At 41.8% G+C, this 27,740-nt stretch overlaps 1 protein-coding gene across 1 annotated transcript in view; it reads left to right on the top strand.

The window, feature by feature from the left end:
* Positions 1-1,010: 1,010 nt before the first annotated feature.
* The window catches only part of obscna (obscurin, cytoskeletal calmodulin and titin-interacting RhoGEF a), a 40,083-nt gene continuing 13,353 nt past the window's right edge, over positions 1,011-27,740 (top strand). The window contains exons 1-50 of the mRNA XM_069699122.1: positions 1,011-1,271; positions 2,307-2,410; positions 2,513-2,779; positions 3,674-3,835; positions 4,066-4,170; positions 4,357-4,623; positions 4,805-5,074; positions 5,641-5,907; positions 5,992-6,255; positions 6,351-6,617; positions 6,729-6,998; positions 7,162-7,428; positions 8,159-8,425; positions 8,778-9,050; positions 9,143-9,406; positions 9,540-9,806; positions 10,053-10,319; positions 10,422-10,691; positions 11,035-11,301; positions 11,450-11,725; positions 12,140-12,406; positions 13,301-13,567; positions 13,926-14,192; positions 14,285-14,551; positions 14,637-14,903; positions 15,089-15,355; positions 15,554-15,820; positions 16,502-16,771; positions 16,941-17,219; positions 17,346-17,603; positions 17,784-18,050; positions 18,337-18,603; positions 18,817-19,083; positions 19,283-19,549; positions 19,821-20,087; positions 20,247-20,513; positions 20,789-21,055; positions 21,288-21,554; positions 21,640-23,898; positions 24,022-24,094; positions 24,199-24,293; positions 24,416-24,528; positions 24,707-24,907; positions 25,057-25,139; positions 25,451-25,624; positions 25,900-26,059; positions 26,177-26,278; positions 26,549-26,713; positions 27,013-27,171; positions 27,321-27,498. Coding sequence (XP_069555223.1) covers positions 2,371-2,410; positions 2,513-2,779; positions 3,674-3,835; positions 4,066-4,170; positions 4,357-4,623; positions 4,805-5,074; positions 5,641-5,907; positions 5,992-6,255; positions 6,351-6,617; positions 6,729-6,998; positions 7,162-7,428; positions 8,159-8,425; positions 8,778-9,050; positions 9,143-9,406; positions 9,540-9,806; positions 10,053-10,319; positions 10,422-10,691; positions 11,035-11,301; positions 11,450-11,725; positions 12,140-12,406; positions 13,301-13,567; positions 13,926-14,192; positions 14,285-14,551; positions 14,637-14,903; positions 15,089-15,355; positions 15,554-15,820; positions 16,502-16,771; positions 16,941-17,219; positions 17,346-17,603; positions 17,784-18,050; positions 18,337-18,603; positions 18,817-19,083; positions 19,283-19,549; positions 19,821-20,087; positions 20,247-20,513; positions 20,789-21,055; positions 21,288-21,554; positions 21,640-23,898; positions 24,022-24,094; positions 24,199-24,293; positions 24,416-24,528; positions 24,707-24,907; positions 25,057-25,139; positions 25,451-25,624; positions 25,900-26,059; positions 26,177-26,278; positions 26,549-26,713; positions 27,013-27,171; positions 27,321-27,498 — 13,171 coding nt within the window. The 5' untranslated portion in view covers positions 1,011-1,271; positions 2,307-2,370. The remainder of the gene's footprint in view (positions 1,272-2,306; positions 2,411-2,512; positions 2,780-3,673; positions 3,836-4,065; positions 4,171-4,356; positions 4,624-4,804; positions 5,075-5,640; positions 5,908-5,991; positions 6,256-6,350; positions 6,618-6,728; positions 6,999-7,161; positions 7,429-8,158; positions 8,426-8,777; positions 9,051-9,142; positions 9,407-9,539; positions 9,807-10,052; positions 10,320-10,421; positions 10,692-11,034; positions 11,302-11,449; positions 11,726-12,139; positions 12,407-13,300; positions 13,568-13,925; positions 14,193-14,284; positions 14,552-14,636; positions 14,904-15,088; positions 15,356-15,553; positions 15,821-16,501; positions 16,772-16,940; positions 17,220-17,345; positions 17,604-17,783; positions 18,051-18,336; positions 18,604-18,816; positions 19,084-19,282; positions 19,550-19,820; positions 20,088-20,246; positions 20,514-20,788; positions 21,056-21,287; positions 21,555-21,639; positions 23,899-24,021; positions 24,095-24,198; positions 24,294-24,415; positions 24,529-24,706; positions 24,908-25,056; positions 25,140-25,450; positions 25,625-25,899; positions 26,060-26,176; positions 26,279-26,548; positions 26,714-27,012; positions 27,172-27,320; positions 27,499-27,740) is intronic.

Raw genomic sequence — 27,740 nt, 5'->3', positions numbered from 1 at the left:
AGATTATCCTGTCGATAGAGTTTCACTGGACTTAAGTTCTCAGTGGCACATGGAGCTGTCAATCAAATTTTGGTGTACACAATGCTGGTTGGTGCAGGCTTTGTTCTGTGTGGAAGAGGGAACCCCACAGACTTTAACCATGTATAAATTATGACAGGCTAAAGGACGGTGGGAGGGTGTTAACCATAGGATGTAGGATGAATATTTACATTGCATGGTGTCACTTTTAACATTTTCTTTTTGTTGAGTCCTATTGAACAAGACGGGCGCAAAGACCACCTTACTGCTTACTCTAGTGTCAATAAATGATGTCACAATTTAATGTACATCAGGTATTATAGAAGAGACCATTTTCGTATCTTTGTGCATGTGTGTGTGTGTGTGTGTGTGTGTGTGTGTGTGTGTGTGTGTGTGTGTGTGTGTGTGTAAGGTCAGGCCCCTGTGTAAAGGCTTTCATGTCTGGACTCGTGTGATGGCCCTGTGAAAATGGGAGATTTATATCACCTAATCTTTGATGACCTTTCAACTGCGGCAGTGCTGGAAAGTCCCTGCGGAGATCCATGGGCTTTGATCTTTCTAACCTGAGGTTTAGGACACTGACATTTGTGCGCATGATTGTGAAGCGCACATGATTAAACTACAACAGCTCTATAATTCGTACAAAGCTCTGCGGCTCTGTTGTATTATAATTATGTGCGGGCTACACAAAAATAACTTTTGCATAAACTTACTTTACTTTTCACTGGCTGAGGAGTTTTCAAGGAAATCACATAAGCGTGTCAATCACCCATTCATGCATGCTGGAAAACCATCAACCACACTAATCCAGTTGTATACATTTTGATTGTTTTTGATGGTCTCATTGATGCTGAACATGAGTTGCTTCACATCATTAAAGCCAAAGCTATCTTTGCCCTCATATTGACAGAAAGCTATTTTGGAGGTTAGCATGTGGGGAGAGATATGCCAGCTGTTCAGCACTATGCTCCATCACAGCAAGAAAAAAAAAGAAGAAGCACTGAAGGCTGTCAGCTTTGGGGACTGAGATGCAGCTAGAAAACCTGGACATACTCTATGTCTGCTAAACGTTTGCTGTTAATCTTAAAGGCTTTGTGAGAAACAAGACGAGACTCTGACAGATCTGCCATGTGGGATGTTTTATCTGGCTTTTTTTTTCTGAAGTGACGATTTGTTTTTGTTTTTTGTAACTGGTGCAAGAAGAGGAAATGAAAGGATGTATTCTTTCTAGAAAACACCTGTCAAAGTTAAAGGTAGGTGCATCACTGCAGGTTATCTGATATGTTCTTGTTTATTTTCAGTACATATTTTTATTGTTTGTTTTCATACATGATCAGAAACCAATGGAAAATCCCTGTTGAACGTGTGATAAATGGAAAATTGACAAAAAGTTGAATCACATATTGCACAATTGTATTAAGATATGTAATTTTCCAAAGTCTAAACAGGAGAATACAATATTTTATCATCAGTTGGTTGGATTTTGCATTAAAAAAATTAAAAAATTATATATATATATATATATATTTTTTTTTTTTTTAAATCTCCATGGTGTCTGTTTATTTGTTCATTTTAAAGGCTCTCTTAAATTAAATTTGAATGAATTTATCATAACATATTAGGCCTCTGCAGGTAATCTAGATAATTGTTTGCAATTACAATGTCACTGCGTGACACATGAAATTTCAGCTTGCTTAGATTGACCCCGCACTTGGAGTACTAAGAAAACATTATGACCATCCTGGAAGTGTTTCATGATCTCAAATATCATATCAATCAGTGCAGTGATTGGGAGTTTTCAGTCAGCCTCTTGTTTGTTTTTTAAAACTTGGGTTTTAAAACCCCTTCTGCTGAGTTCAGTGAACACAGCGTGCTGGAGGCGGCATCACAGCTGAGTCTATATTGGTGGTGCTGAGCTCAGCCAATTAAAGTGACAGAGATTACTCTGCTCTTCATTACTGAGGACGACTGGCACGCCATCACAGGGATCAACCATATGACAGGATACATGTGTATCCATTTTGATAGGCCAGTGTTTCCATCTTGGACGTGATAGTTTACATCGTTATTAGCTTGAGAGGAATTAGATTTGTATTTGAAATGTAACTGTGTCCAAACTAATTACAGGACAGACACTGCAACAGCGTATTTATAAAACAAAACAATATCTGAAGAATTGTGCGAATGAGCTGAAGGAATTGGTGGAAAGACTGAGTATCCCATGTAAAACAGAGATTCTGATCACTTTAGCCACAGATTTGACAGCATATATTTTAATCACGTTGTAGTTGCGGCCCCTCTGCTGTAGTAGAAAGCAAAGATTCCCCAATCACCCTGAGAAGAGCAAGAGGTATGGGAGACAATAAGCCTGGAGGAATAGTAGCAGCTGTCAGTAAGTTTTCTCCTCTGAACTAACTGTACCTTTTAATGTAGTTTTTGCAATGAGTGCGAAGCTTTTTGATTTCTAATGTTGGGTGCGCCTCTTTTTTGCCAGAGAACCGGCTGCAGGTGGTGAAGGGCTTGGAGGATGTGGAGATGTCTGAGAGTGAGAGCTGTTCCTTCGAGGTGACTCTCAACCTGGCTTACATAGAGGGCATGTGGACCAGGGATGGGATGCTGCTGAAGTCGAAGCCCAACTGTCGTATCAGCACGCATGGAAAAAAACACTCCCTCATACTGAACAGGGTGGCTTTGGGAGATGCCGGCCTGTTCTCTTTCCAGGCCAACGGCATACAGACCTCAGGCCGACTCACTGTCACAGGTAGTAAATAGACTGAAGTATTGAATATGGTCACAATATTTAATGTGATCATGTGACCATGACTATGTTAGGTCAAAACCAGGTCAAAGCCAACACTTTAGCAAGTCATATTATGGGATAAAGTAATTCAAATATGCCTTCACTTTTATTTTACACGCTTTCAAATCAGTTAATAGGCTGACACACGTCATGGAGAAAAATATGTTTTTTAAGATGTGATAATTTGTGCACCAACAACTATTCAAAGAGCAGTAATATAAGAGACAGAGCTACAGACAGGGGCTTTTAATTTGAAATGGTTACAGGAAGTCATTTTAAACATTAAACATAAATGTGCAAATACTATAGACTTCCGTTGATTTATCATTTAATGATGAGCCTGACAAAGAAGATTATATTGTTTTGAAACACTCCTTTGCCAAATCAATGAAAGTTCTGCTCGTTTTCCCTTTAGCTATTTGCTCATCTGCTAAGTGCGTGCAATTCTCAGCGAGGTCAGGCATAACTCTGCATAACACCTTCAACTTGTGAGTAGTGTCAGTGCACAATAAAAGGTCATGGTTAGTAATGTCCCCACCACAAGCACTGAGTATTAACTATCAAACACAGAAAACTAAAACTTAAATGTTTTGCAAGTCTCCATGGCTCCATGTCATCTGTATTTCTGAAAGAACACTGAGCAATTTCACAGAAAAATCTAAAACACTTTCAACAAATCTTGGGCAACTGAAATTTGTACTCAGACTTTTCTACTGTAATCTCAACAGTAGAAAAATGATGACTGAATGAATTATAGTGCTCTGGTTGTGTTACACTTAGATCATGACGTGGATGACTGAAAATCTTCTCTGACAATCTAACTTTAGAGTCACAGTTTAAAACCTTTTCTGCCAGCTAGGGACATCCACATTGTGAAGGAGCTAGAGGATGTTGATACGATGGAGCGTCAGCCTGTGAACTTCCTGTGTGAGGTCAACCAGGTGGATGTAGATGCTCGGTGGTACAGAGAAGACTGCCGGATCCGACCTGGAGACAGCATCAAGATCAGACACCAGGGTAAAAGATCAACTGTTTTAGCATTTTTTTTTCTTTGATGATGCTAGTTCCGTTATAGGAATTTCTTGAATTGATTATGTTTCCTTAGTCATTTGGAAGTAGTCATATTTATTGTACATTCACCTCTCTTGCTGCACCTGGACTGTGACAGGGCAGTTCAGAGGAGTAACTAAAGAAAAGGTTAAATAAGATAAAAATTCAAACTAATATTTGTTTTAATTTGATTTCAGGCAAAAGTCACACCCTGTTCTTCAAGTCAGTCAGACCAGAACATGCAGGAGAGATCAGATTCACTGCAGAGCGTGTCTCATCCTATGCAACTCTAACAGTAAAAGGTGAGCTACCAGATTCTAACCTTGTACCAGACATGAAGCAATGTTATATAGATTTATGGAGGGCACGCTCCTTTACAAAGTAAAAAAATAATCCTGAATGTTCAAAATACAGTTCTTGTAAAACGAAAGAATAAAGTAACATCTGACAGAATTTGGTCCTTCAAGGCTGTTCTTTTCTTTCTCTAGAGCTCCCAGTTCAAATATTACGTCCTCTGAGGGTCAAGATAGCCATGTATCGCCACAGAGGTCTGCTGGAGTGCCAGGTTTCACGGCCTAATGCTCAGGTCAAGTGGTACAAGAACAGGAAGGAGCTCCTGCCCAGTAAGAAGTACCAACTCATCAGCCAAGATATCTACAGGCAGCTGACCATCGATGACATCTGCTCCTCAGATGAAGACACCTATACGTGTGATGCAGGAGATGACAAAACAACGTGTCAGCTTCTAGTGGAGGGTGAGATACATGCTGTCATGCGTTCATATACCCACACTGCAAAACTGCAACTACATGATTTGTAATACGCTTGAAAAGCTGAAAATGATTGATTTTCATATGTATTTCTTATGGTCAAATGGTACAATTAAAATCAGGCCTTGTGCAGCAGTGGTAATGTGTATTATGGCTGTGCTTGCAGAGCAGGCCATCAGCATAGTGCGGGGGATGAAATCCGTGGAGGTGATGGAGCCAGAACCTGCGTTATTCCAGGTAGAGACCAGCCTAAAGTCAGGGAGGCCCCCGAAGTGGATCTTGAGCGGTGAGGTTCTGGAGCTGTGCGCAGCCGTGGACATAGACAGGGAGGGCACCCTGCACAGTCTCTGTCTCACCTCCACAGAAAGCTCCATGTCGGGCCCTGTGGTCTTTGTGGCCGGCAAAAGTCGTTCTACTGCTCAGCTTTCTGTGAAAGGTGAGTTTCCCACACCTCACCCCAGTATATAGTAGAAATCATAGGCAAACCAAATTCACATTTTATTCTTAGCTAAAAAAAAAAAAATGGTGGTTTGAAATAAAATATCAGTGTAATATATAATACAATGTAAAAGGCAGGGGGGACCACAGGCAGTGCAGTTTTACACTATGATGTATGCCCTGTCAGCTGGCTTACCACAACCACAGTCTTCACATTTGATAGCATAGGCTTTAGAAATCTCCTGTTCACATTGTGACAAAAGCTCCCTGGTGTGGCTTTGCTCTGAGTTTACGCGCACAGCAGTTTCAGTTGTTAGAAACTGGAGGTTTATTTGCAAAAGTAATTTTCATCTCAAAACAGATGAAATGTCTTATGATTTTTTTTGTTTTTGTTTTTAATAAAAGAGCCTGCTTTACGAGGTGCCTTTTTCTTTTTTTTTTAAAGGCACCTCGTAAAGCAGGCTCTTGACTGTGAGTTTCATCTTCGTTTTTTGTCTCATGTATGCAAAGAAAAGCCTGACAATGATGTGAGTGAAGTGTAAGCTGTACATCTGTCCCCTCCAGAGCGACCTCTTCAGGTTGTCCACCACCTGGATGACGTGGAGGTGAAGGAGAACAGCTCTGTGACTCTGAGCTGTGAGTTTGCCCCCTCTCCTAGGGCGGTGCAGTGGTTTAAAGGTCGTACCGCTCTGAAGACCTCGAACAAGTACAGCATGAAGAGAGAAGGGAAGCAAGCAGAACTGATCATTCACGGCTTGACAGGAATGGACGCCGGACAGTACCGCTGCATGGCTGGAGGCTCACAGAGCACAGCACATGTTAAGGTTGAAGGTAGGTTAAACAGCATATGATACAAAACTAGATTTATTACACTTCAGGTTTCTCCGTATAATTAATTGTGTCTTTGTTTTGTAGTAAAAACACTAAAGTTGGTCAAACACCTTGAGCCCGTGGAAATTGAGGAGGACGGCATTGCCACATTCTCATGTGAGCTCAACTACGTGGTCGCCAATGTGGAATGGCTCCTGAACAATATCCGCCTCTATTCCAACGCCATCAACAGGATCCAGCACATGGGCACCATGCACAGCCTCATAATCAAGAAGCTCTGGCCTCAGGAGAGCAGGGTCACCTTCAAAACAAGCCTATTAACTGAGACAACCACCTTAAAGGTCAAAGGTCAGCTCTGAGAGGAACTGAAATGCATAATATGTATGTTAATATCTGTGAAACACGAATACCAGTAATTAAATGGTGTTGCATTGTGTTCCCAGAGCGCCCAGCGGTGTTCCTGAGGTCTCTGGAGGACGCAACTGGAGAGGAACAGGGGGAGGTTTGCCTGCAGTGTGAAATTTCCAAAGAGGCAGTGACCCCTGTTTGGAGGAAGGATGGTACGGTCCTGACAGCTGATGATAAATACGAGCTGCTCCAGTTTGGGAAGTCCAGGGCCCTGATCATCCATTCACTGAGTAAAGATGATGCTGGACAGTACACCTGTGACCTAGGCACCAGTCAGACCAAGGCTAAAGTCACAGTGCACGGTTAGTAGTTGGAGAAAACAAATACTTCTTGGTTGTTTGAGATGAGCTCTGAACCTAGAGCGTAAGAAACATGTATTAATATAGCTGTTTTATTATTATGTTTATTTACAGATTTACACATTAGCATTGTTCAGCGTATGAAGACAACCTCTGTTCTGGAAGGAGAAAACTGCACTTTTGAGTGTCATCTCTCTCATGATCTCGATGATGAACCTTCCTGGACAATCAATGGCCAGGGGGTGGTTACCAACAGCCATATTCAGATCATCAACAATGGCCGCAAGTATACGATGACCATTAGAGATGCTGTAGTGACTGACGCTGGAGATGTGGTCTTCACAATTAAAGACTTTAGCTGCAGGACCATGCTCTTTGTTAAAGGTGAATAGTTCATTCTCTCAGATAATGCATGTCCATTCATGGACAGTTTGAAATATACCATTTAATGGATTTATTCATCCAAAAGGTGTAATAGTATGTATTGTTTTAAATGTCAGGTGTGATTGCAAGTGAATATGAAGGAAGTTCATTTTCCCTCCTTTAGAGAAGCCAGTGCACATCTTCAGGGAACTGCTGAATGTGAAGGCGGTACCTGGTGAGGACGCAGAGCTAAGCTGTGAGATCACCAAACCAGAAGTCACCATTCGCTGGTTGAAGAATGGACATCTGATCAGGCAGAGCCCCAAGTACGAGATGAGCGTGGAGAAGAACCTGGCGCGACTGGTGATCAAGAACTCTACCATCAGAGACTCTGGAGAGTACTGCTGTGAGGCAGAAGGTGTTGCTTCTCGTGGCAAGCTGGAGGTCAGAGGTAGGTTTCATTTGAGTTTTGTTTAATCTTTTATTTAAATGGGTCGTCTCATTTAGCTTGTGATCTAATTTTCAAGAAAGAAAATTAAATCACAAGAAAGAAAGGGGAAAAAACGTATACAGTTGACATATGGACGGACACGCATTTACAAACACTTTACTTTGGTCTCGCAAATACTGGTTATAGTCTTTTTAACAAATGAGAGATTTTGGTGTCAAATTTGTTTTCATTCCATTTACAACGAGCATAGCATCTGTATCTGTAACCATTTCTTTCGAGCTCTATTTGAACATGTGGACCAGCTAATGTTAAAGTATCCTGTCGCGTTGTGACACATAGATTCAAAAGGCCTTAAGGTGGAGAGAGACATGGACAAGTACAGAATATATAGATTGTCCAGGTCCATAACAATGTACCTAAGCACACAAACTGCAGCTGCTATTGTGCTATGGGATAATTAAAATTCTGACAATCACATTTGAGAGTCCAGGGTTTTCAGTAAGCAGGACAATCATTGACATCAGACAGTAGTCGCTGTGATCATTACCTTTCTGTAACCAGACTAAATATGTGAGTTGCAGCTGTAAGTGAGCAGTAAGGAGCAGAAGGGAAGGATTTAAAGGATCTTTGCCTTTAGATTTCTTTAGGTTTTAACTGGCCAGTTTAGATGAGGGCTTTGTTCCGTAGATTAAACTTTAAATTTGGCATGTGACATTTGACTTCATTTTAGAACTCCAGCACACATTTGCAAGAGAGCTGAGAGACACCCGGGCAGAGGACAAGGGCAAGGTGACCCTGGAGTGTGAGACCAGGCGGCCAGCCAAGCGGGTGACCTGGCTGAAAGGCATGGTGGAGCTGAGGTCTGGTAGGAAGTATGTCATGAGGCAGAAGGGTGTAGTGCTGTCCCTAACCATCACCTGTCTGGAGAAATTGGACACGGATATTTACACATGTGACGTTGGTACCATGCAGAGCCGGGCACAGCTGACTGTGCAGGGTGAGTTCATTGTGCACTGAGTGTGGAACATTACATCACTGTGGTTTATTGTGTGTTCGTTTACATTAAACTGGGGCGGTTGGGTAATTCTGGGTTGTAACTAAGTAAGTAAGGACAATAAAACTCCAAACAGCTGACGTATGATACAAACACATTGTATTATCAAACTGATATGGGTTATAAATGCGAGGGCAACATTTTCTGCCAGTATGATGTTTAAAATTATACATAGTGCTAATAATGCTTTAAATATTGAGTATAATGCTCAATGAAATACCAAAGGTGTTGATTAAGGTTTTGTTCACCCACTGTATATGATGTTTATGAGGTTTTTGACTTCTCCATCTCTCAGGTCAGAGGGTGTTGATCCTGGATGAGTTAGAAGATGTTGAGTGTCTTGAGGGCGACACTGTCACGTTCAGGTGTCAAATTTGTCCCAGCGACTACATAGGGGTCAAGTGGTACCTGGACGAGACGTTGCTTTACACCAACGAGCTCAATGAGATCCAGATGGTTGCGGGAGGCTACCACACCCTCACATTTAGACAGCTTGCCCGAAAAGACACTGGCACTATTTCATTTGCAGCGGGGGACAAAAGATCCTACGCCTCACTGTTGGTTAGAGGTGAGATGTCGATCTTCCTGTGAGCTTTAATGTGTATTTTCCTGTCACATTTAATTTGGTGTTGATGTAGCTCCATCTCCGAATTTCACCAGAGAGACGTCCCACCATTATTAAGGCACTTGAGGACTGTGAGGCCATTGAAGGAGGTGGCTTGGTTTTGTCCTGTGTGGCTTCCAAGCCATGTCACATCCTGTGGTACAAAGACTGCTGTCTGATGTGGAACTCCTCCAGATACTTTGCCAGTCGTTCTGGCTGTGAAGCTCGGCTCACGATTCGGGAGGTGTCCAACAGTGATGCGGGGGTGTACGAGTGCAGCGCTGGATCTGTTACAACTCGGGCTGTTGTAACTGTTAAAGGTATGAGTAATAGTCTGTTTTTACAACACTTTAAATGTATTATCTTTGGATTGAAGGTTTGTGACAAAATGTTGGGATATTTCAGAAAATCCTGATGAGTAATGATTTCACGTATTCGCTGTCTTTTTTAAAGCCATTCCAGCAGAGTTCACCCAGTTGCTGAAGACTATGGAGGCCAAAGAAGGAGAAGCTGTTACCCTGACCTGTGAATACTCTCTGCCTGGGGTCCAGTGTCATTGGAGAAGAGGTTTTGAGAGTATCAGGACTGGAGACAAGTATGTAATGAAACAAAGGAGGACAATCAACTCTCTAACCATCAAAGCCCTGAAGCCTGAGGACTCAGGAGAGTATACGTGCCAGTGCAGAGACCACCACACAACAGCAAGCCTCAGAGTACACGGTAAAGAAAAAGGAACTGATTAACAACCCAGAACTGATCAAAGTTTTAATTCCAGACTAAAATATATTGTCACTGTGTTTTGGTACCTTGATTGTCTTCTCAGATCTGGCAGTATCATGAATTAAGTTAAATTTATTGCATTTTTCCACTTACTGATGTATTTTTTTGACAAGACATTTTTATAATTTTGTCCCATCATCCAGTGATTCTTATCTGTATTTATTTAAGCCACTTCTTGTTTTCCAGCTATTCCCATCACCTTCATACAACAGTTGAAGAACATGCAAGCAGAGGAGGGCAGCAGTGTCATATTGCGCTGTGAAATTTCCAAACCTGGAATACCTGTAGAATGGAGGAAAGGACACGAGCTGCTGAAGAATGGGGTCAAGTACCAGATAAGGAAAAGGGATACCACCTCGGAGCTCCTGATATGGAAACCTGTGCCCGAGGACGGTGGGGTCTACAGCTGCGTGTGTGCCGATCAGACGACATCTGCCACTGTCAAAATCACAGGTAGGACATTATTGACCAATTAGCTGAATAGGTACTGAAGAATCAATAGTTATCCATATTTATTTATCTAATCTTTGGTCATACCGGACTCCTCATCCCTAGCTCTCCCAGTCACCTTCAAGCAGAAACTGAGGAACGTGCTGATCGAGGAGGGCAACACGGCAGCGCTACGCTGTGAGCTGTCTAAACCTAGTCACATTGTGGAGTGGAGGAAACGAGGAAATGAACTCATCAGGAATGGAGAGAAATATCACATGCGGCAGAGAGACATGCTTATTGAACTGAGGATTTTGGATGTGACACCTGATGACAGCAATATCTACACATGCATCTGTGGAAACATAGAGACCACCGCTACTCTAACTGTGAATGGTAAAGTTATTTAGTTACAATATTTTATTTTGTTCGAGTATTTTTCTTGAGGCATTTCAATCAAAAATGGTTCCAGATTAACGAAATAACAGTATTTTGCCAAAACACACCTAAACCAAATTTAAATAATATAGTTTTGATTTGTTTGATGTGAACTATTAGGTTTTACATACAATATGTGCATTTGCTCACATGAAGACTTTCCAGCAGAGATCTCATTCATTGAGAGATATCACTTATTCAATCATTGAAAATCAATATAGCAAAAGAAGGTACTGATGTTGTTCATTATATTATTTATTCAGTTTGATCTTGTCATCTTACTTAATTTGTGCTTTTTCAGCTCTTCCCGTCACCTTCAAGCAAAAGCTGAAGAACCTTCAAGTTGCGGAAGGACACAACATCACGCTGTCCTGTGAGATATCTAAACCTGGTGTCCCGGTAGAGTGGAGGCTTGGAGGAGATCCGCTGGAGAATGGAGAGAAGTACCAGATAAAACAAAAGGACTCAGCCCTGGAATTGATCATCAGAGATGCTGTAGTAGAGGACAGCGGTGTCTACATCTGTGTGTGTAGAGAGCAGAGGACAAAGGCCACTGTTAAAATTATCGGTATGTTCATTGAGTAGGATTTGTGTGGTAAGGCTAATCTGGTGCATTTCTTTATTTATTATTCACCTATCTATATTTATCCACCTGTAAATCACTTCTTCAGTTTTGCTTCACATGTACAAAAAATATCGGTGTTTTTTTCCAACAGCGGTTCCTGCCACGTTTAAAGTGAGCCTGAAGAGCCAGGAAGGCGAAGAAGGTAACAGCGTGACATTACATTGTGAGCTGTCAAAGGTGGGAGTCCCCGTTCAGTGGCAGAAAGAGGGTCAGGTGCTTTCTGAGGAGGTGTCTCGGGGAAAGTACCAGATGAAGCTCGAACGAAAGACAGCTCTGATGACCATTATCAATATCCAACCAGAAGATGCAGGGAAGTACAGCTGCATCACAGGAGACGAGAAAACGACCGCCGAGGTCAAAGTGAAACGTAAGTTTGAAGATTGATGAGGACTCATTAGTCTACTGTGTGGCCTTAAGAGGATTTTTTTTTTTTTTTTTATCACGTCTGGCCACAAGTAGGCTTTGTAATACATAATTGAAAAGAATTACTGTGGCATTTAATTGTAAGGCTGCAACTTAACAATACATGTTATAAATAGAGATCCAATTAGATTTCAAATACATATGTACATATCAAATCATTGTTTAAAATCCAAAATCCTATAACTATGCCACCATATTGTGAGACTTTTTATGGCCTGAAGGAAAGAAGAAACTTAAGGATTTTTTTTTTTAAATGCTTGCTTTTTATTATTGCAAACCCATTTGAAAATGTGTAAATGGCAGGGTGTCAATCAATGCAGTCACCAAATAAATGGTTTATCTAATATACTCAAAACAGCACTGCCCATTACATTTAAACGGGAGCTCCAGTGCCTGGTTGTGAAGGAAGGGGACAGTGGCGTTTTCTGCTGCGAGCTCTCCAAACCTGGAGCTCCCGTCGGCTGGAGGAAGGGCAGAGTCCTCCTGAAGCCTGGAGAGAAATATGAAATGAAACAGGACGGACGCCTCACTAAACTGATCATCAGTGACGTGGAGGAGAGCGATGCTGGCAAATACACCTGCAAGACTAAAGACAGCCAATCAACTGCTGAGCTCACTGTCAAAGGTGAGACAAAAATATTCTCCACTGTTCCCCAAGATACTGTAAGTTTGATTTGTGCATTTGTAAAGCACATTTCCTCTCTCTTTTTTGAATGTTTTATGTATTATATATTCAACAGAATCACCTGAGCGCAGACGTCAAAGAGGTCAGCCTCATATTAGTCAATAAAAACTAAATAGATCCAATGGGTATGATCACTGTGAGCGCCATTGTGTAGTTTCACAAAACCGTCATTTGTTATCCTGCTTGGGACTTCATGTCACAGTACTTGTGTGTGCTGGGTGAAAAGATACAGTAGATTTGGGTTGTTCGGCAGAAGCGCCCCTCAGGTCATTTCCCCTTAACTAAATTATAGCAATAGTAGTAGTTAGTTTTTTTTTCATGTAAGTGATATTACATGTCAAATAGTTTGTGCCAGAATAATACTTGTGTTTTGGTGTGAGCTGGTAGAAGATTAACTGACCACTTATAATAGATTATGTGATAATGCATTATAAGTGGATATTAAGTATTCATAAATTGAATAGAGAAAAATGATTATGAGCATGACATTTCATGTGAGCATACCTCCTCTGCTGCCTAAATCACAGCTGCCGTGTCAAGTCCATGGGTTATTTAATACATTCATTCGTGTTCTGTGTTCTCATGTCCCTGATTATTGTTACCATGTTTCCACTGTAGTTGTTTTGGTAATAGATTTTATCCTCACTCAAGCTATAATACAAAACCCCTCTCATTTTTTATTTTTTTATTTTTTTTTATTGTAGTGTGATATTTAATTTGAACTGCAGTGCATATTTATTTGTGATTTGTAGATGGTATTTTTTGATCACATGGGATAGTTTTAGCGCTGTTTTGTGCCACGTGACCTTCTGATTGGTTCTTGGTTGTTGACAGGTCTACCACCTAGTTTCAAGCTTCTGCTGGTTGACCAGGAGGTAACGGAGGGCAACAGTGTGGTCCTGCGCTGTGAGCTCAACAAACCTGCTCAGTCAGTGGAGTGGAGGAAGGGAGGAGAGCTGCTGAAGAATGGAGACAAATTCCAGATGAGGAAGAAGGACCTGCAGGTGGAGATGAAGGTTTCAGAGCTCAGTATGGAGGACGCTGGAGATTATACTTGTATATGCGGAGAACAGAAAACAACAGCTAAGATCAGGGTGAATGGTGAGTTTTGCTTTTACTGTAGTCAGTTGCACTTTGTGTATTCAGGAGGTCATTACATACTCTCAAAAGTACTAAAAGACAGTGTACCAAAACGTAACATTAGATGGTAACTGGTGACATTATAAGTAAAGAGTAAATCTATGCAGAACTAAATGTCTGAAACAGGAGTTAAGGAACATACAGCACACTAGACATTATTCTAAAGAAATTGTCAGTGCTGCGTAAACATAATGTGTCATCTCATACTGGAAGTAACTTTAGGTGTTACATTTACTTATCAGTCAGGAGCAGTAAACAGATATTTATCACAAAAAGATTGTTTTCAAAATCTGAACATTTCTGTCGTGGTGCTTTCTAGAACAGCCCATTAAATTCCTCCAAGAACTGAAGAACATTCAGGTGCAAGAGGGCAATGGGGTGACACTTGGCTGTGAGCTCTCCAAACCTGGAGGCCCGGTGGAGTGGAGGAAGGGAGACAATGTGTTGACCAGTGGAGAGAAATACCAGGTGAAGCAGAGCGGCTCCATGCTAGAGCTCTTCATTAGGAAAAGCCTCCCTGATGACAGTGGCTCCTACAGCTGTGTTTGTGACGACATCAAAACTATGGCAACTGTCATTATTACTGGTGAGATGCATTGCATAAATAAAAGATAATTATGCTTTGACAATTTGCACATCTTATTATATATTTTCTCATGTTTCTTGCTGTCTTTTCAGCAATCCCAGTGACTTTCAAGCAAAAATTGAAGAACCAGGAAGCTGTGGAGGAAGGTTACGTGACGCTGCGCTGTGAGCTTTCTAAATCAGGAGTTCCGGTGGAGTGGAGGAGAGATGCTCAACTCTTGAAGGAGGGAGAAAAATATCTAATGAAGCAAGAGGGCCGGGTGGCTGAGATACTGATTACAAATGTAACTCTCGCAGATGCAGGGGAGTACAGCTGTTTGGTTGGAAATGTTGTGACCTCAGCTGACATCAAAGTCAGAGGTATGCTTCACAACAGCCACTACATGAACAGACAATGTTCAGCTGCTAATTTTGTGTGAAAAGTAAGCTTCATTTATTTTCTCAGCACTTCCTGTAACATTTAAGCAAGAAGTGGAGAATTTGGAGGTGAAGGAAGGGGACAGTGGAGCGTTCTGCTGCGAGCTCTCCAAACCTGGAGCTCCTGTGGACTGGAGGAAAGGCAGAGTTGTCCTGAAACCTGGTTACAAATATGAGATGAAACAGGAGGGGCATCTCACTAAACTGATCATCAACAATGTTGAAGAGAGCGATGCTGGCAAATACACCTGCAAGACTAAAGACAGCCAATCAACTGCTGAGCTTACAGTCAAAGGTAAAATATAGATCTCATGCTGAAAACACGATTCTACAATAACTAAGCTTTCCCCTTTTCATGACATTGATTTATTTCCAAATAATTTAACCCCCCAAAAATCCAGTCCTGATTTGATAAAATTTGATTTCTATAACATACATCAACAAAATAAAATAACCACTCCTTGGTCCTACACCTTCCAGCTCCGCCTGTCACATTCAATGCAAAGTTAAGGAACCAGCAGGTGGAGGAGGAGAACAGTGTGACTTTGTGCTGCGAGCTGTCCAAGCCCGGCCTCATGGTAGAGTGGAGGAGAGGAGAAGAGCTGCTGAAGAACAATATCAAGTACCAGATTAAAAATCGAAACAGCAGCCTGGAGTTGACCATCAAAAACACACAGGTGGAGGACAGCGGCGTCTACAGCTGTAGCTACGGTGATGCCAAGACCTCAGCCAATGTCACAATTACACGTAAGGAATGTCTTAATGTTGTATAACCTTGCCTAACTTATTGAAATGTTGCTGGTCTTGCTTATTTCATATTGATTCATTTTATTATTTGTGTCTTTGACAAGTTTTAATTAATTGAAATATGTCTTATTTGCTTTAAAATCGAATGCAACTTGTGTCCACTCGCATGAAGTTTGACGTTTCATCCCACTTGCACAGCTATTCCCTTCACTTTTAAAATGGGCCTGAAGAACCAGGAGGCCCCTGAAGGAGGTAATGTGTTCCTGCACTGCGAGCTGTCCAGGGCTGGGGTGCCTGTGCAGTGGTGGAAGGGGGAGGACCAGCTCTATCAGGGAGGAAGATATCAGATGACACTGAAAGGGAAGATAGCTGAGATGACCATCAGAAACATCCAGCCAGAGGATGTTGGAGAGTACAGCTGCATCTTCGGGGAGCAGAAGACGACAGCAGAAGTTAACGTCAGAGGTATTTGAAATTCTTGAATTGTCAATTGACTTAATTTTTGTTTAGTTACATGTTTTTGCTGCTAGGGTTCTTTATTAGAATCTATTTTAACTTATATCTTTCTCTAATTTAATAACCTATTGCCTGTGGCTCTATGTTCTGTTACGAAGTCGAACAGAACCCTCCTCATCCTCCAGGTGGGGAGGGTTATACAGCTTGGTTTATATTATACTCGCATAATAATAAGTCTGTTCCACATGAGCTTGCTGACTAAATTTAATAACCTACATTCAGTCAACCAAACCTTAACACCTTAAAAGGTCTGCACTTATGTAGCGCTCCATTACCCTCAGCGGTCTCAAAGCGTTTTACTGTTTGCCTCCCATTCACACACCCACTCACACACACATTCACACACACTGCCGTGCTTGGTGCTCACTTGCGATCGAGATTAATTTTGAGTTCAGTGTCTTTCCCAAGGACACTTTGGCATGTGGACAGGAGGTTCCCTGAATCGAACTGCCAACTTTATGAGCCACAGATGCCCGTTACATCACTAATCAATTAAAACATATATTTGTTCCTTCATAATTTGATGATCTCTTCAATTCTACGATAGTCTGTTATTTGTCACAGTATACTGGGTGTAAATCCATCTTTAGTAATCCAATATCTACTCTCTTTCGTTCTTTCTTTAACCAGCGGCAGCGTCGGTATTCTTTGAGAAGGAACTGGAGAGCCAAGCTATAATGGAGGGGAAGTCAGTGCTGCTGTCTTGTGAGGTTTCCAGTGCTAATGTCCCCGTCACTTGGAAGAAGGACAACACTGTGGTGGAGGAAGGTGGATGTTACATTGTCAAGAAGAAAGGTCCCACACACACTCTGGAGATCAAGAAACTTCAGCTGGAGGATGCTGGAGAGTACTGCTGTATCACCAGAGGCAAGAAGACCACCGCCAAGCTGATTGTGAGGGGTAGGTGGATACAACTGTAGAGTTTCATCCATTATTTAATGTCCTTTTGGGTTCATTTATTTACATTAGAAGAAATGCGGAAGTGGCCGTTCTCACTTAAGTTGCTGTAAATATACCAAATTCCATTGTCTAAAAAGCCAGCTGTATCTAGCTCCTTCTTTCTCCACAGAGCGCGTTCGGATTGTTACAGAGCTACACGATGTAACAGTGACAGCGGGAGAGGACGCAGTGTTTGTGTGTGAGCTGAGTCACGCAGACGTGAGTGAGGGCGTCTGGTGGCTCGGTCCCAGCCCTCTGCAGAAGAACGAGATGAACCAGATGACATGCCATGGTTTCCAGCACCAACTGGTCCTCACCATGACAACACCTGAGGAGACGGGCACTGTGGCGTTTGTGGTTGGGGAGGAGAGGACCTCTGCATGTCTGCTGGTTGTTCCTAAACCCAAAGGTGAGCAGGAAAATAAAGGGTGTACTTTTTTTTTTTTTTTATAATTCAGCAAGATTGTGCATTTTCAGTCAAATTTATCTCTTCTATGTCAGGCATTCTAAAGTGTGATTTGATTTCAAAATCTAGTACTATTTGAGGAGACCCCAAAAGACACTGTGGTCATGGAGGGAGAGACGGCTACTCTGCGCTGCACCACCTCTGACTTCACCACCCTGGTTACCTGGAGGCGCAACCATATTCCCCTTCGAAATGGTGATAAATATGAGATGCGTAAGGAGGGAAAAATCAACCTGCTGCTCATCCCTGATGCAGAGCCCCTTGATACTGGCATATACTCCTGTGATACAGGAGATGTGCAGAGCAGTGCCAAACTGACTGTAACAGGTAATTAAGAAATGTTGACATTTTACATTCTAATGACCAGGATGTAGATATAAATTACCTTCTGCCTCCTTTCTTACCCAATTTCATTGAATAACAAATAAATGTTTCAAATTGTACTGTGAAGTGTTCTTATTATAATAAATATGTTCTATTCTGTCCTTTCCCTTGCATTTTCCCCAGAGCTTCCTCCCTTCTTCCAGGAGGAGTTGCAGAGTGTGGAAGCTGAAGAGGGATGCACAGCCTCCTTGTACTGTGAGCTGTCTAAACTTGGAGTGCCAATTCAATGGAGGAAGAACCGGCAGCCACTGAGAGCCAGCAGGACGTACGAGATGAGGCAGGACGGCTGCTTCCTCCAGCTCCACATCAAGGACCTCAAACTTGAGGACAGTGGCAGCTACTCATGTCAAGCAGGAAGCGCAGAGACCACTGCTACCGTGTCTGTGAAAGGTGTGTTTGGTTTGATATGTCATTGATCAATTTTACCATGTTATACTTTAAGTCACAGAAAAGCAATGTCTTTGCCAGTGAAGGTACTTTTCTGTGATTGTGTAAACCTTCTGAAACTCATAACATAACAATTCCCTCCTAATGCATGCAGTCAAGTCCAGATAATATACAAATACTGCAAATACTGTTATGAGCAACACAAATAACAGATGACTATTTTTGTTCTTGTGGTGACATCTTAAACATGTATACAGATGATATAGTAGATATATAATTTCTTCCCCAGAGCTCCCACCATTCTTCAATAAAGAATTAAGAAGTGTGGAGGGAGAGGAGGGAGATGCAGCCTCCCTGCAGTGCGAGCTGTCTAAACCGCGGGTGTCCGTGCAGTGGAAGAAGAACAGACTACCTCTGAGAAACAGCAGGAAGTATGAGATGAAACAAGATGGCTGCTTCCTCCAGCTACTCATCAAAGAGCTCGAACCTGAAGACAGTGGCAGCTACACATGTCAAGCAGGAAATGCGGAAACAACTGCCAATGTTTCAGTGAAAGGTACTGTCTAAACATTAGGACATCTGAGTCATAGAAATTTGTAACTAGTATTTTTGAATGCTTTCACGTGTTAATCTAAACAATATAAGGTCAGGCTGCGGGAGCATCATTTATACTACTTATTTGTCCATCAATTATTAATGTACAAAACTTTACATATGTTAGACTAAAATATTTTCCTTCATTCTTCTCTGATCCTCTTATCATTCCCAGAGCTCCCACCATTTTTCAAAAAGGAACTGCTGAACATGAAGGCTGTGGAGGGAGGTACAGCCTCCCTGTGCTGTGAGGTGTCCAAACCTGGAGTGTCAGTACAGTGGAAGAAGAACAAGCAGCCACTGAGAGCCAGCAGGAAGTATGAGATGAAGCAGGATGGCTGCTTCCTACAGCTCAACATGAAGGGGCTCACACCTGAGGACAGTGGCAGCTACACATGTCAAACAGGAAGTGCAGAGACCACTGCAACCTTGTCAGTGAAAGGTTTGTGAATTTGGAAATCTGCATGGTAAATTTTACAGTGTCTACAAGCTTGAAAACATGGAAAACTATTTTCAGATAATTACTTGTAATTACCTGAGCTCACCAAAATGCTTCTTATTCAGTCTTATATTGACAATATCTCAAATGTTTCACTAGAAAATCCCACTTTGTTACTTTTTAAACCTTTTTTGTTTGCCAGAACTCCCACCATGTTTCATAGAAGAGTTACAAGGTACAGAGGCCGAGGAGGGAGGTACAGCCTCCCTGTACTGTGAGCTGTCCAAGCCTGGGGTGTCAGTACAGTGGAAGAAGAACAAGCTGCCACTGAGAGCCAGCAGGAAGTATGAGATGAAGCAGGATGGCTGCTTCCTCCAGCTCCACATCAAAGATCTCAAACCTGAGGACAGAGGCAGCTACACATGTCAAGCAGGAGCTGCAGAGACCACTGCTACTTTGAAAGTGACAGGTGTGTCTGTTTGGCAGTGTCGATTGCAATGAATAAACCAGTTAAGCATGTACAAAATCACACCCAAAATGAAATTTTAAGCACTTTTCTGAGATTGTCTGACTATTCGAGTTTGTATATTATTGCAATCCTACATCCTTAGTTGGCTTAAAAGTCGTTTTGCTCTATGTATTCAAAACATTTGTTTCTCCTTTTGGTCATGTCTCAAGCATTTTCATACTATATTAAAGATGTATGTTTATGTTTATTAAATCGTTACCCATTTCCCCAGAGCTCCCACCATTCTTCAAGGTCGACTTGAAAAGTGTGGACATTGAGGAGGGAGGTACAGCCTCCCTGTCCTGTGAAGTATCCAAGCCTGGGGTGTCAGTACAGTGGAAAAAGAACAAGCTGCCACTGAGAGCCAACAGGAAGTATGAGATGAAACAGAATGACTGCTTCCTCCAGATCTACATCAATGATCTCAAACCTGAGGACAGTGGCAGCTACTCGTGTCAAGCAGGAGCTGCAGAGACTACTGCAATTGTGACAGTGAAAGGTGTGTGCAGCTGGAGGAATCTGACTGTGTCCGAACATTTTATAACTGCATTCAATTTATTTTACAATGCTTTCTTGTGTTTCTCTAATCTATTTGGTTGTCATTATGTTACCCACATTATGAATGTACTGTTTTTGTTCTCTTTGCCCGTTTTCCCAGAGCTCCCTCCAGTCTTCAAGAAAGACTTAGTCAGTGTGGAAACTGAGGAGGGAGGTACAGCCTCCCTGACCTGTGAACTGTCCAAGCCTGGGGTGTCAGTACAGTGGAAGAAGAACAAGCTGCCACTGAGAGCCAACAGGAAGTATGAGATGAAGCAGGATGGCTGCTTCCTCCAGCTGCACATCAAGGAGCTCAAACCTGAGGACAGTGGCAGCTACACATGTCAAGCAGGAAGTGCAAAGACTACTGCTACTGTGGCAGTGACAGGTGTGTACTCTGTGGTTTGGCATTTGGCAAAGGGATGTAAAATTCAGTGTTAGCAATGTATGCAAACATTTACATGATAAAATACATTCAACTGCGATTGTCTAAAAGTTAATATTCTGATGTTCTGTTCTCAAACCTACCTTCTACATTATCAGCTCACTGAACAATAGGTATTTACAGATACAGTTTTGTCCTCCTCTATGGGGTCTTCAGCATTGTCCTATTACACTGAAGATGTATGATTATTTTTTTCCAATTATTACCTATTTTCTAAGAGCTTCCACCATTCTTCAAAGAAGACTTGCAAAGTGTGGAGGCTGATGAAGGATGCCCAGCCTCCCTGTGCTGTGAATTGTCAAAGCCTGGAGTGCCGGTGCAATGGAAGAAGAATATGCTGCCTGTGAGAGCAAATACAAAGTATGAGATGAAGCAGGATGGATGCCTCCTGCAGCTCAACATCAATGAGCTCAAACCTGAGGACAGTGGCAGCTACACATGCCAAGCAGGAGCTGCAGAGACCACTGCTACTCTAACAGTAAAAGGTGTGTGCATGTAGGCATTGTGAATGTATGCATAGAATATGCAATCTTTTCAATCTGTCAATGGTTTTAAATGTGATCGTGTAAACAATCTGTGATTTGCTGATTTTTCCACTGTAGCAAACACATTATATAGCTAATTGAAACCATGAAAATGTATTTACAAATTATATTTGTTGCCTGAGCTGATACTGTATCAAACCATAATGTGGTTGATTCTGTCCCACCTACGTAGAGCTCGCTCCATTCTTCAGCAAAGAATTACAGACTGTGGAGGCTGAGGCAGGAGGTACAGCCTCCCTGTACTGTAAGCTGTCTAAACCTGGAGTGTCTGTACAGTGGAAGAAGAACAAGCTGCCACTGAGAGCCAGCAGGAAGTATGAGATGAAGCAGGATGGCTGCTTCCTCCAGCTCCACATCAAAGATCTCAAACCTGAAGACATTGACAGCTACACATGTCAAGCAGGAGCTGCAGAGACTACTGCTACTGTGAAAGTGACAGGTGTGTGCATCTTTATTCCTGATTAGTAAAGTTGCAGGAACAAAATTAATTCACTCATGTAAAATTTTTTCATTCTCCTTTGCAGCGCTACAACCAACTCCACCAAAGCCAGAACCTCTCACAGTACAGCCAAGGGGGAAAGGTACGGTTTCCAAACCAAATCTTACTCCAGAGAACGAGAAGCCTGGTCCTCCAGACGCTAAACCCCCTGAGCCCAAAAAGAGGACTAGGAAAGCATCTTTAACAAATTCAGAAAAAGATGTGGAGCCAGTTCACCTAAAGCCGCCTGTGCTGAAGCAGAATAACGAAGTCCAGAAGGGCGTCCAACTTGCAAGATATGTGGAAAAAGATTTTGAGGTTGCACAGAACGTGACACAAGTGGAGAGAAATAAAGAAAAAGATGGTGAGTCGTACACGAAAGCTGACAAGTCAGTGAGACCACCGGAGGAGGATCACAAGGTTAACAGGAGGGTCGAAGAGCCAGCCAGGCCTCTGGAAAAAGAAAATGAAGTTTTCCAGGAGACAAGACAACCAGGACGATATGTGGAAGAATTACTTAAAGTTGACCATACAGTAAGTCAGTCAGACAGGGTTTTGGGTGACACTGAGGTTGGACTTAAAAAACAAAAGGAGAAGGAACCTGAAATTAAACAGCGCTTAAAACAAGTAGAAAAGCCTTCACAGAAAACAAGTGAAGTTGAGAAGAAGGTGAAGCATTCAGGAACGGTACAATGGAAAAACAGTGAGGATGAAAACCGCCCTGTTAAACCAGTAGAAGAATTGATCAGGAGAGAAACAACAAAGGAAGATGTGAAATCTACAGAAAATGAAGGTGAAATGGACAAGACAGCAGAGGACCTTTTGAAACCACCAATGAGATTTAAAGGGAAGGTAACTGTGGAAAAGCAACCAGTCAAGTGTATTTTAAAAGACACTGAGGAGACCATTCTCCAGGTGTTAAAGAATACTTATAATGATTCTGAAGAAGACCATAAACAGGGCGACCATGCGAATAAACAAGTGTCCACACAGGCAGCGAAAAAGCCACTGAAACTAGTGCCTTCTGTAAATCAGCAGGACAATCAGTCAGTAGAACAACCAGGAAAGCCTGTGGAAAAAGAAGCTGAATTTGTCCTTCCAAAGCCACCAGTAAGGACTAAAAGCAAATCCAAAGGGGGAATAGAAAAACAAGTATCAAGAGACACAGAGACAGATCAAGATGAGCAACAGCCAGCAAGAAGTGTCATAAAAACGAATGAGGAGCATCCAATAAAACAATCAATAAAGCTATTGAAAAAAGAGTCTGAAGAGAAACCAACACTTCAGAGGAACCAGTCAGTAACATCGGACAGTGAAATAGTTGAGAAAATTAAACAGCCTGCCAGAGCTGCAGAGAAAGAAAGCAAACAGCCAATAAATCAGCCAGTTAAACCTATGAGAAAAGAGCCTGGAAATGACCAGGAAATTAAACTGGCAGTGGAGCCAGTGAGAAGAGAGAAAGAACAACTAACAACAAAGGTGGCAGAGGACATCCCTCTCCTCTACATTTCTGAGGATGAAACATTCTTGGAGGCTTTGACCGAGATACCAGCTAACCACAGCAATGTGCAGCCCATTGTCTCTTTAGTTGTAGGGCCTACAACAGAGCTGCCCCTCCAGAGGACACAGGCATCCAAGGATTCTCTGCCAGACATTGACATCCACACTGAAGATGAACCAGAGATGCAAGAGGCTGCAGTCAAGATCCAGGCTGCTTTCAAAGGCTACAAAACCCGCAGGGACATGCGACCAGTATTTAAAGAGGTGTTTAAGAACCAGAGTGCAGATCTTCATAGTACTCTCACTCTAGTGTGCATTGTAGAGGGAAAACCCAGCACAGTACGCTGGCTGAAAAACGGCCAAGAAATCAGTCATGACCATCGGTGCCGCATTAAGACTGCAGAGACTGGAGAATGCACACTGGTGATCAAAAACCTGGTTAACAGTGACAGTGGAATTTATACCTGTGAGGTGGTGAATAAGTTTGGTGTGACATCCTACAATGGAAACATAACAGTAGAACAGACTGCACAACCTACTGCTGCAGTCCAGAACCCTGTACACCCTCCCCTTGCAGCCATAACTCCTTTGCAGCTCGCTTCTCCAAAGCCTGAACCTCAGGACAAATCACAGAGTCAAGATCTGCCTGAGAGTCAAGCAGTGGTGCACACTTCAGCTGCAGATGCTGAAAACTATGTAGAAAGTATGAGTGTCTCTCTGTGGGAGACCTACAACCTGACGGAGCAGGACACCCACATGAGCCTGCAGGAGAGAAGACGATCCTCACTCATTGCTGCCAGCTCCAGTGAGTAACACATTTACATCCCATCTGTAAAAACAAAACGAATGTTTTTCTTAGGAACATATGACATACATATTTCGTGAAGAACATATTTGTATTATTTAAACTCATTCATTATTTCAACAGTGTCAAGTCCTTCTGATTATGACACAGCTCCAGATATAATGGAACCTGTTGAGACTGCTGCAGTCATACCAAGGTAGTAAGAGTACAGAGTAAATATTTGATCTTCTACACTTCAATGCTGGTCTTGAATTTTATGCTCTTCCAACACACCAAACATATTCATGAATGTCATCACAGGGTTGTACCAAAACCAGTAGAAGAAGTTGCTCCAAAGGAGGATAACAAAGAGATAACTGCTCCACAACCTCCTAAGAAACTGTTGAAGGTCAAAGGTCAGCAATGTTAATTAATTTGTTTTGTTTTGTTTTGTTTTTAAATGTATGTCATCTCTCATCCAGTTCTTCTTAAGTTTCCAAGCAGGTATTTCGAAGCTCTCTTCTATTCCAATTTGTAGGGACTCATGACAGTAAAATGAGGACACCATCTCCAAAGCACCATCAGGCCCACACACCCTTAGCTAGTACTGTATCTGGATTAGAGTCAGAGGGGGAGGAGGACAGAAGAGAGGTATTTTTTTACACACACACATCTATCTTTGCTGCATATACTGTATTCATGGGCCTATTGTATGTGCTCTTTAAACATCAATGGAACAAATGTGATCTGATTAAGTCGTAATCTGATAAACTAATATTGAGTACTTGACTCTATAAGCTATAAATTACATGCTGTTTTCCTACCTCAGACATTTGAAATGTACGTGGCTCGAGCTGACTGCAGTCCCAACAGTGGCAACAAGGACAGTTTTGTTCTGAAGGAGGGCCAGTTTGTAGAGGTCCTGGACTCTGTTCATCCTGACAGATGGCTGGTGAGGACCAAACCCACCAAAACTAACCCTGCTCGGCAGGGATGGCTGTGTCCTGCCTACCTAGAGAAGAAGAGAAAGGTAGGCTATATAAATATATCCAGATGGCAACACCAGTCATCTGGACCAGAAACATTATTATTCAATCATGTTCATTATGCTGTCAGCAGAGACATCAAAGAATGAAAAATGTTTAAAGTTTAATGATAAATACGTGACATTTTCAACAGGAGGCCTTCCCGCAGCTGAGAGCACCTCAAGATGATCTTGATGGAATCGGATCTACAGGAGAGGAGTACAGGAGAGCTATGAGGTCTGTAATTCTGCAGCTATATATTGACAGGTTGAATAAATAGGGAGGAGCGGGACTATTATTTGGATTAATATTTACTGTTACTGGATTCATCTATTTGGATAATGAATATACTGTATGTAAGTTGTTATACATGAATACATATATGCTATTATCTCTACTGTTTCACTTTGTTTTCTAGTTTTTTGCAACGTATTGATAATTTGGCTTTGAAGAATTTGTTTGTTGCAATTACAAATCTCAGATGTGAAAATTAAAAACAAATACTGCTGTATCACATTCAGGCTGTTTTAAATTCCCTGTATCTTTAGTCAACTGATCCAAGGCCTGATCGATGGAGAGGAGGAGTTTGTAAAGGAGATGAAGATGTTCATATCTCACCAGCTAAATTTTCTGGACTCCAGCTGCCACGTCCCCATTAACATCCTCAACCAGAAGGAGATCATTTTCAGGAATATCAAGGACATTGTGTTCTTACATGAGTGGTAATGCAAACACAAACACACATACACACAGCAAACATACAGTATTTCTATTGTACTGTATGTCATTCTTATAATGCTCATTTAAATGTTTTATACAACATATGAATACATTTATACATATAAATATAAACAACATATACATTTAATACATAATATATATCAATAATACATAAAAATGTGTTTTCTTTTTACATTCTGTCCCTCTTCTTAATTTCTTTTAAGAGACACAAGGTCCTGTGTACGTTCACCAGTCTGATGCTACATCTCTTTTTCAGGTCCATCCTTCCCGGTCTGAGAGAATGTGCCACAGATGATGATGTAGCCATGCATCTGACCAAACACATTGAGTACTTTGAGAAGTATCTTCACTACATGGTGGGACAAGCACAAGCAGAGGCCTGCATCACTGAGAAGGCTGCCCAACAGTATTTCAAAGTATTCAAACATCAACATTTCACATCAACACTGGGGAAACAAAGGTGTCAAGGAGCAGAATTATTATATTAATCTCCTCTTCCTTATTTCTTTACCATGTCACTTATTGCATTTCAGGAGTTAATTGAACCTGGAAAGCCTGACGTTCCTGTTATGGATTTCCTCACTTTCCTGCAGCAACCAGTAGAGAGGATTCAAACCTACCAGGCCTTACTGAAGGTCGGCATAGCTGTTCATTCTCACAAAGCTGTGCATAACAGTAGTAATACCTGAAATTTTATATTTCTACAAAACAGTAGATTTTTGCTTCTGTCTTTCTTGCAGCTCTTACTATGTTGTGTAAGAATTTTTGCTTAATGGATTTTTTTTTTTTTCATCTTAACAGTCAGCATTTAAGTTTTACGCTGCTGTTGCACAATTTGTGGTTTCTTCTTGAAAGTGTGTCGCCTGAATGCCTTAGATGTAAATAATACTTTTTTCCCCCCTCAGGAGTTAATTAAAAACAAAGCTAAAAGTGGCCAGAGCTGCTTTCTGTTAGAGGATGCCTTCTCTGTGGTCTCCTGCCTCCCTTGGAGATCTGATAACCTGCACCAGGTGTCCCTCATCGAGAACTACCCAACTCCTCTTACTGCCTTGGGTGAGCCCGTGCGACAGGTAAGCAAAGACGACTGTGATGTTGTCATGCTTTTAACCTCTGAGTTCAGCCTGAATAATCAAACCTTATACATATTAAACAGCTAGAGTGAGCAAAGTCTGATAAAAGTTTTTTCCATCCTCTTTTCTATCATCTGGTTGCAGCATAAGTATATTACCATAACTTATAACTTTGTTCCACAATGCTGCCATGGTAGTATATCTCTGTAAAAATAGACAAATTACCTGAAGCCTGTTCTGATAAGACATCCAGTACGGTCATCACAGTGTTTGATTCTCATTCACCTTCTTCCTCTTAGGGAGTCTTCACTGTGTGGGAGGAATCTCCAGAAATTAAGACGGCCACTAGAGGGCATCAGAGACAGGTCTTTCTCTTTAAGGAATGTATTGTACTGTGCAAGCTGAAAAAAGACACCAGCATGAACAGAGACACCTACACCTTCAGGAACAAAATGAAGGTAAGAGTTGTTCTACTTTCCTACAGCAAGTGAAGCGATACAAATACTACAGTTGGAAACATGTGGTGACAATCACAGCATTACAGTTCTTGATCTCATCCTCCCACTGTCTCACTGTTCCTCATTCTCACTTTGACAACTCTCTCCAGCTGAATGATGTGCAAATAAAGGAGACTGTGGGTGGAGAGGAAAGGTCCTGGGGTTTGTGGCACGAGCACAGGGGCTCCATGAGGAGGTACACACTACAGGGCCACTCCACACTGGTTAAACTCTCCTGGCTCAAAGACCTGAAGGAGCTCCAGCAACGCTCCAGCACGCTCACTAACAGTAAGTCTGACTTTGTCTCTGACTATTACTTTTGCCTCATCAGCAAGAAAAGAGATAAACATAAGGTGTTATTTGATGGTAAATTATAAGAGTATGAAAATGAAATATTGTTACCACTTTGCTTCCTGTTTTCATAAGTATGTTTTGTTCTTAAAACTAAAGTGGCAGCTTCAAAACAACTTTGACTTCTGAGGTGCTCTACCTGCTTGTATCATATGGATTAAAATATTTTTCCCTGCTTT

The sequence above is a fragment of the Brachyistius frenatus genome, unplaced genomic scaffold (assembly GCF_029030835.1).
Source record: "Brachyistius frenatus isolate BFR_SWC_R1_liver_20210118 unplaced genomic scaffold, ASM2903083v1 Contig_29, whole genome shotgun sequence".
NCBI classification, from domain to species: domain Eukaryota; kingdom Metazoa; phylum Chordata; class Actinopteri; family Embiotocidae; genus Brachyistius; species Brachyistius frenatus.
The sequence above is the reverse complement of the archived record's forward strand: the minus strand, read 5'-3'. Positions and strand labels throughout refer to the sequence as shown.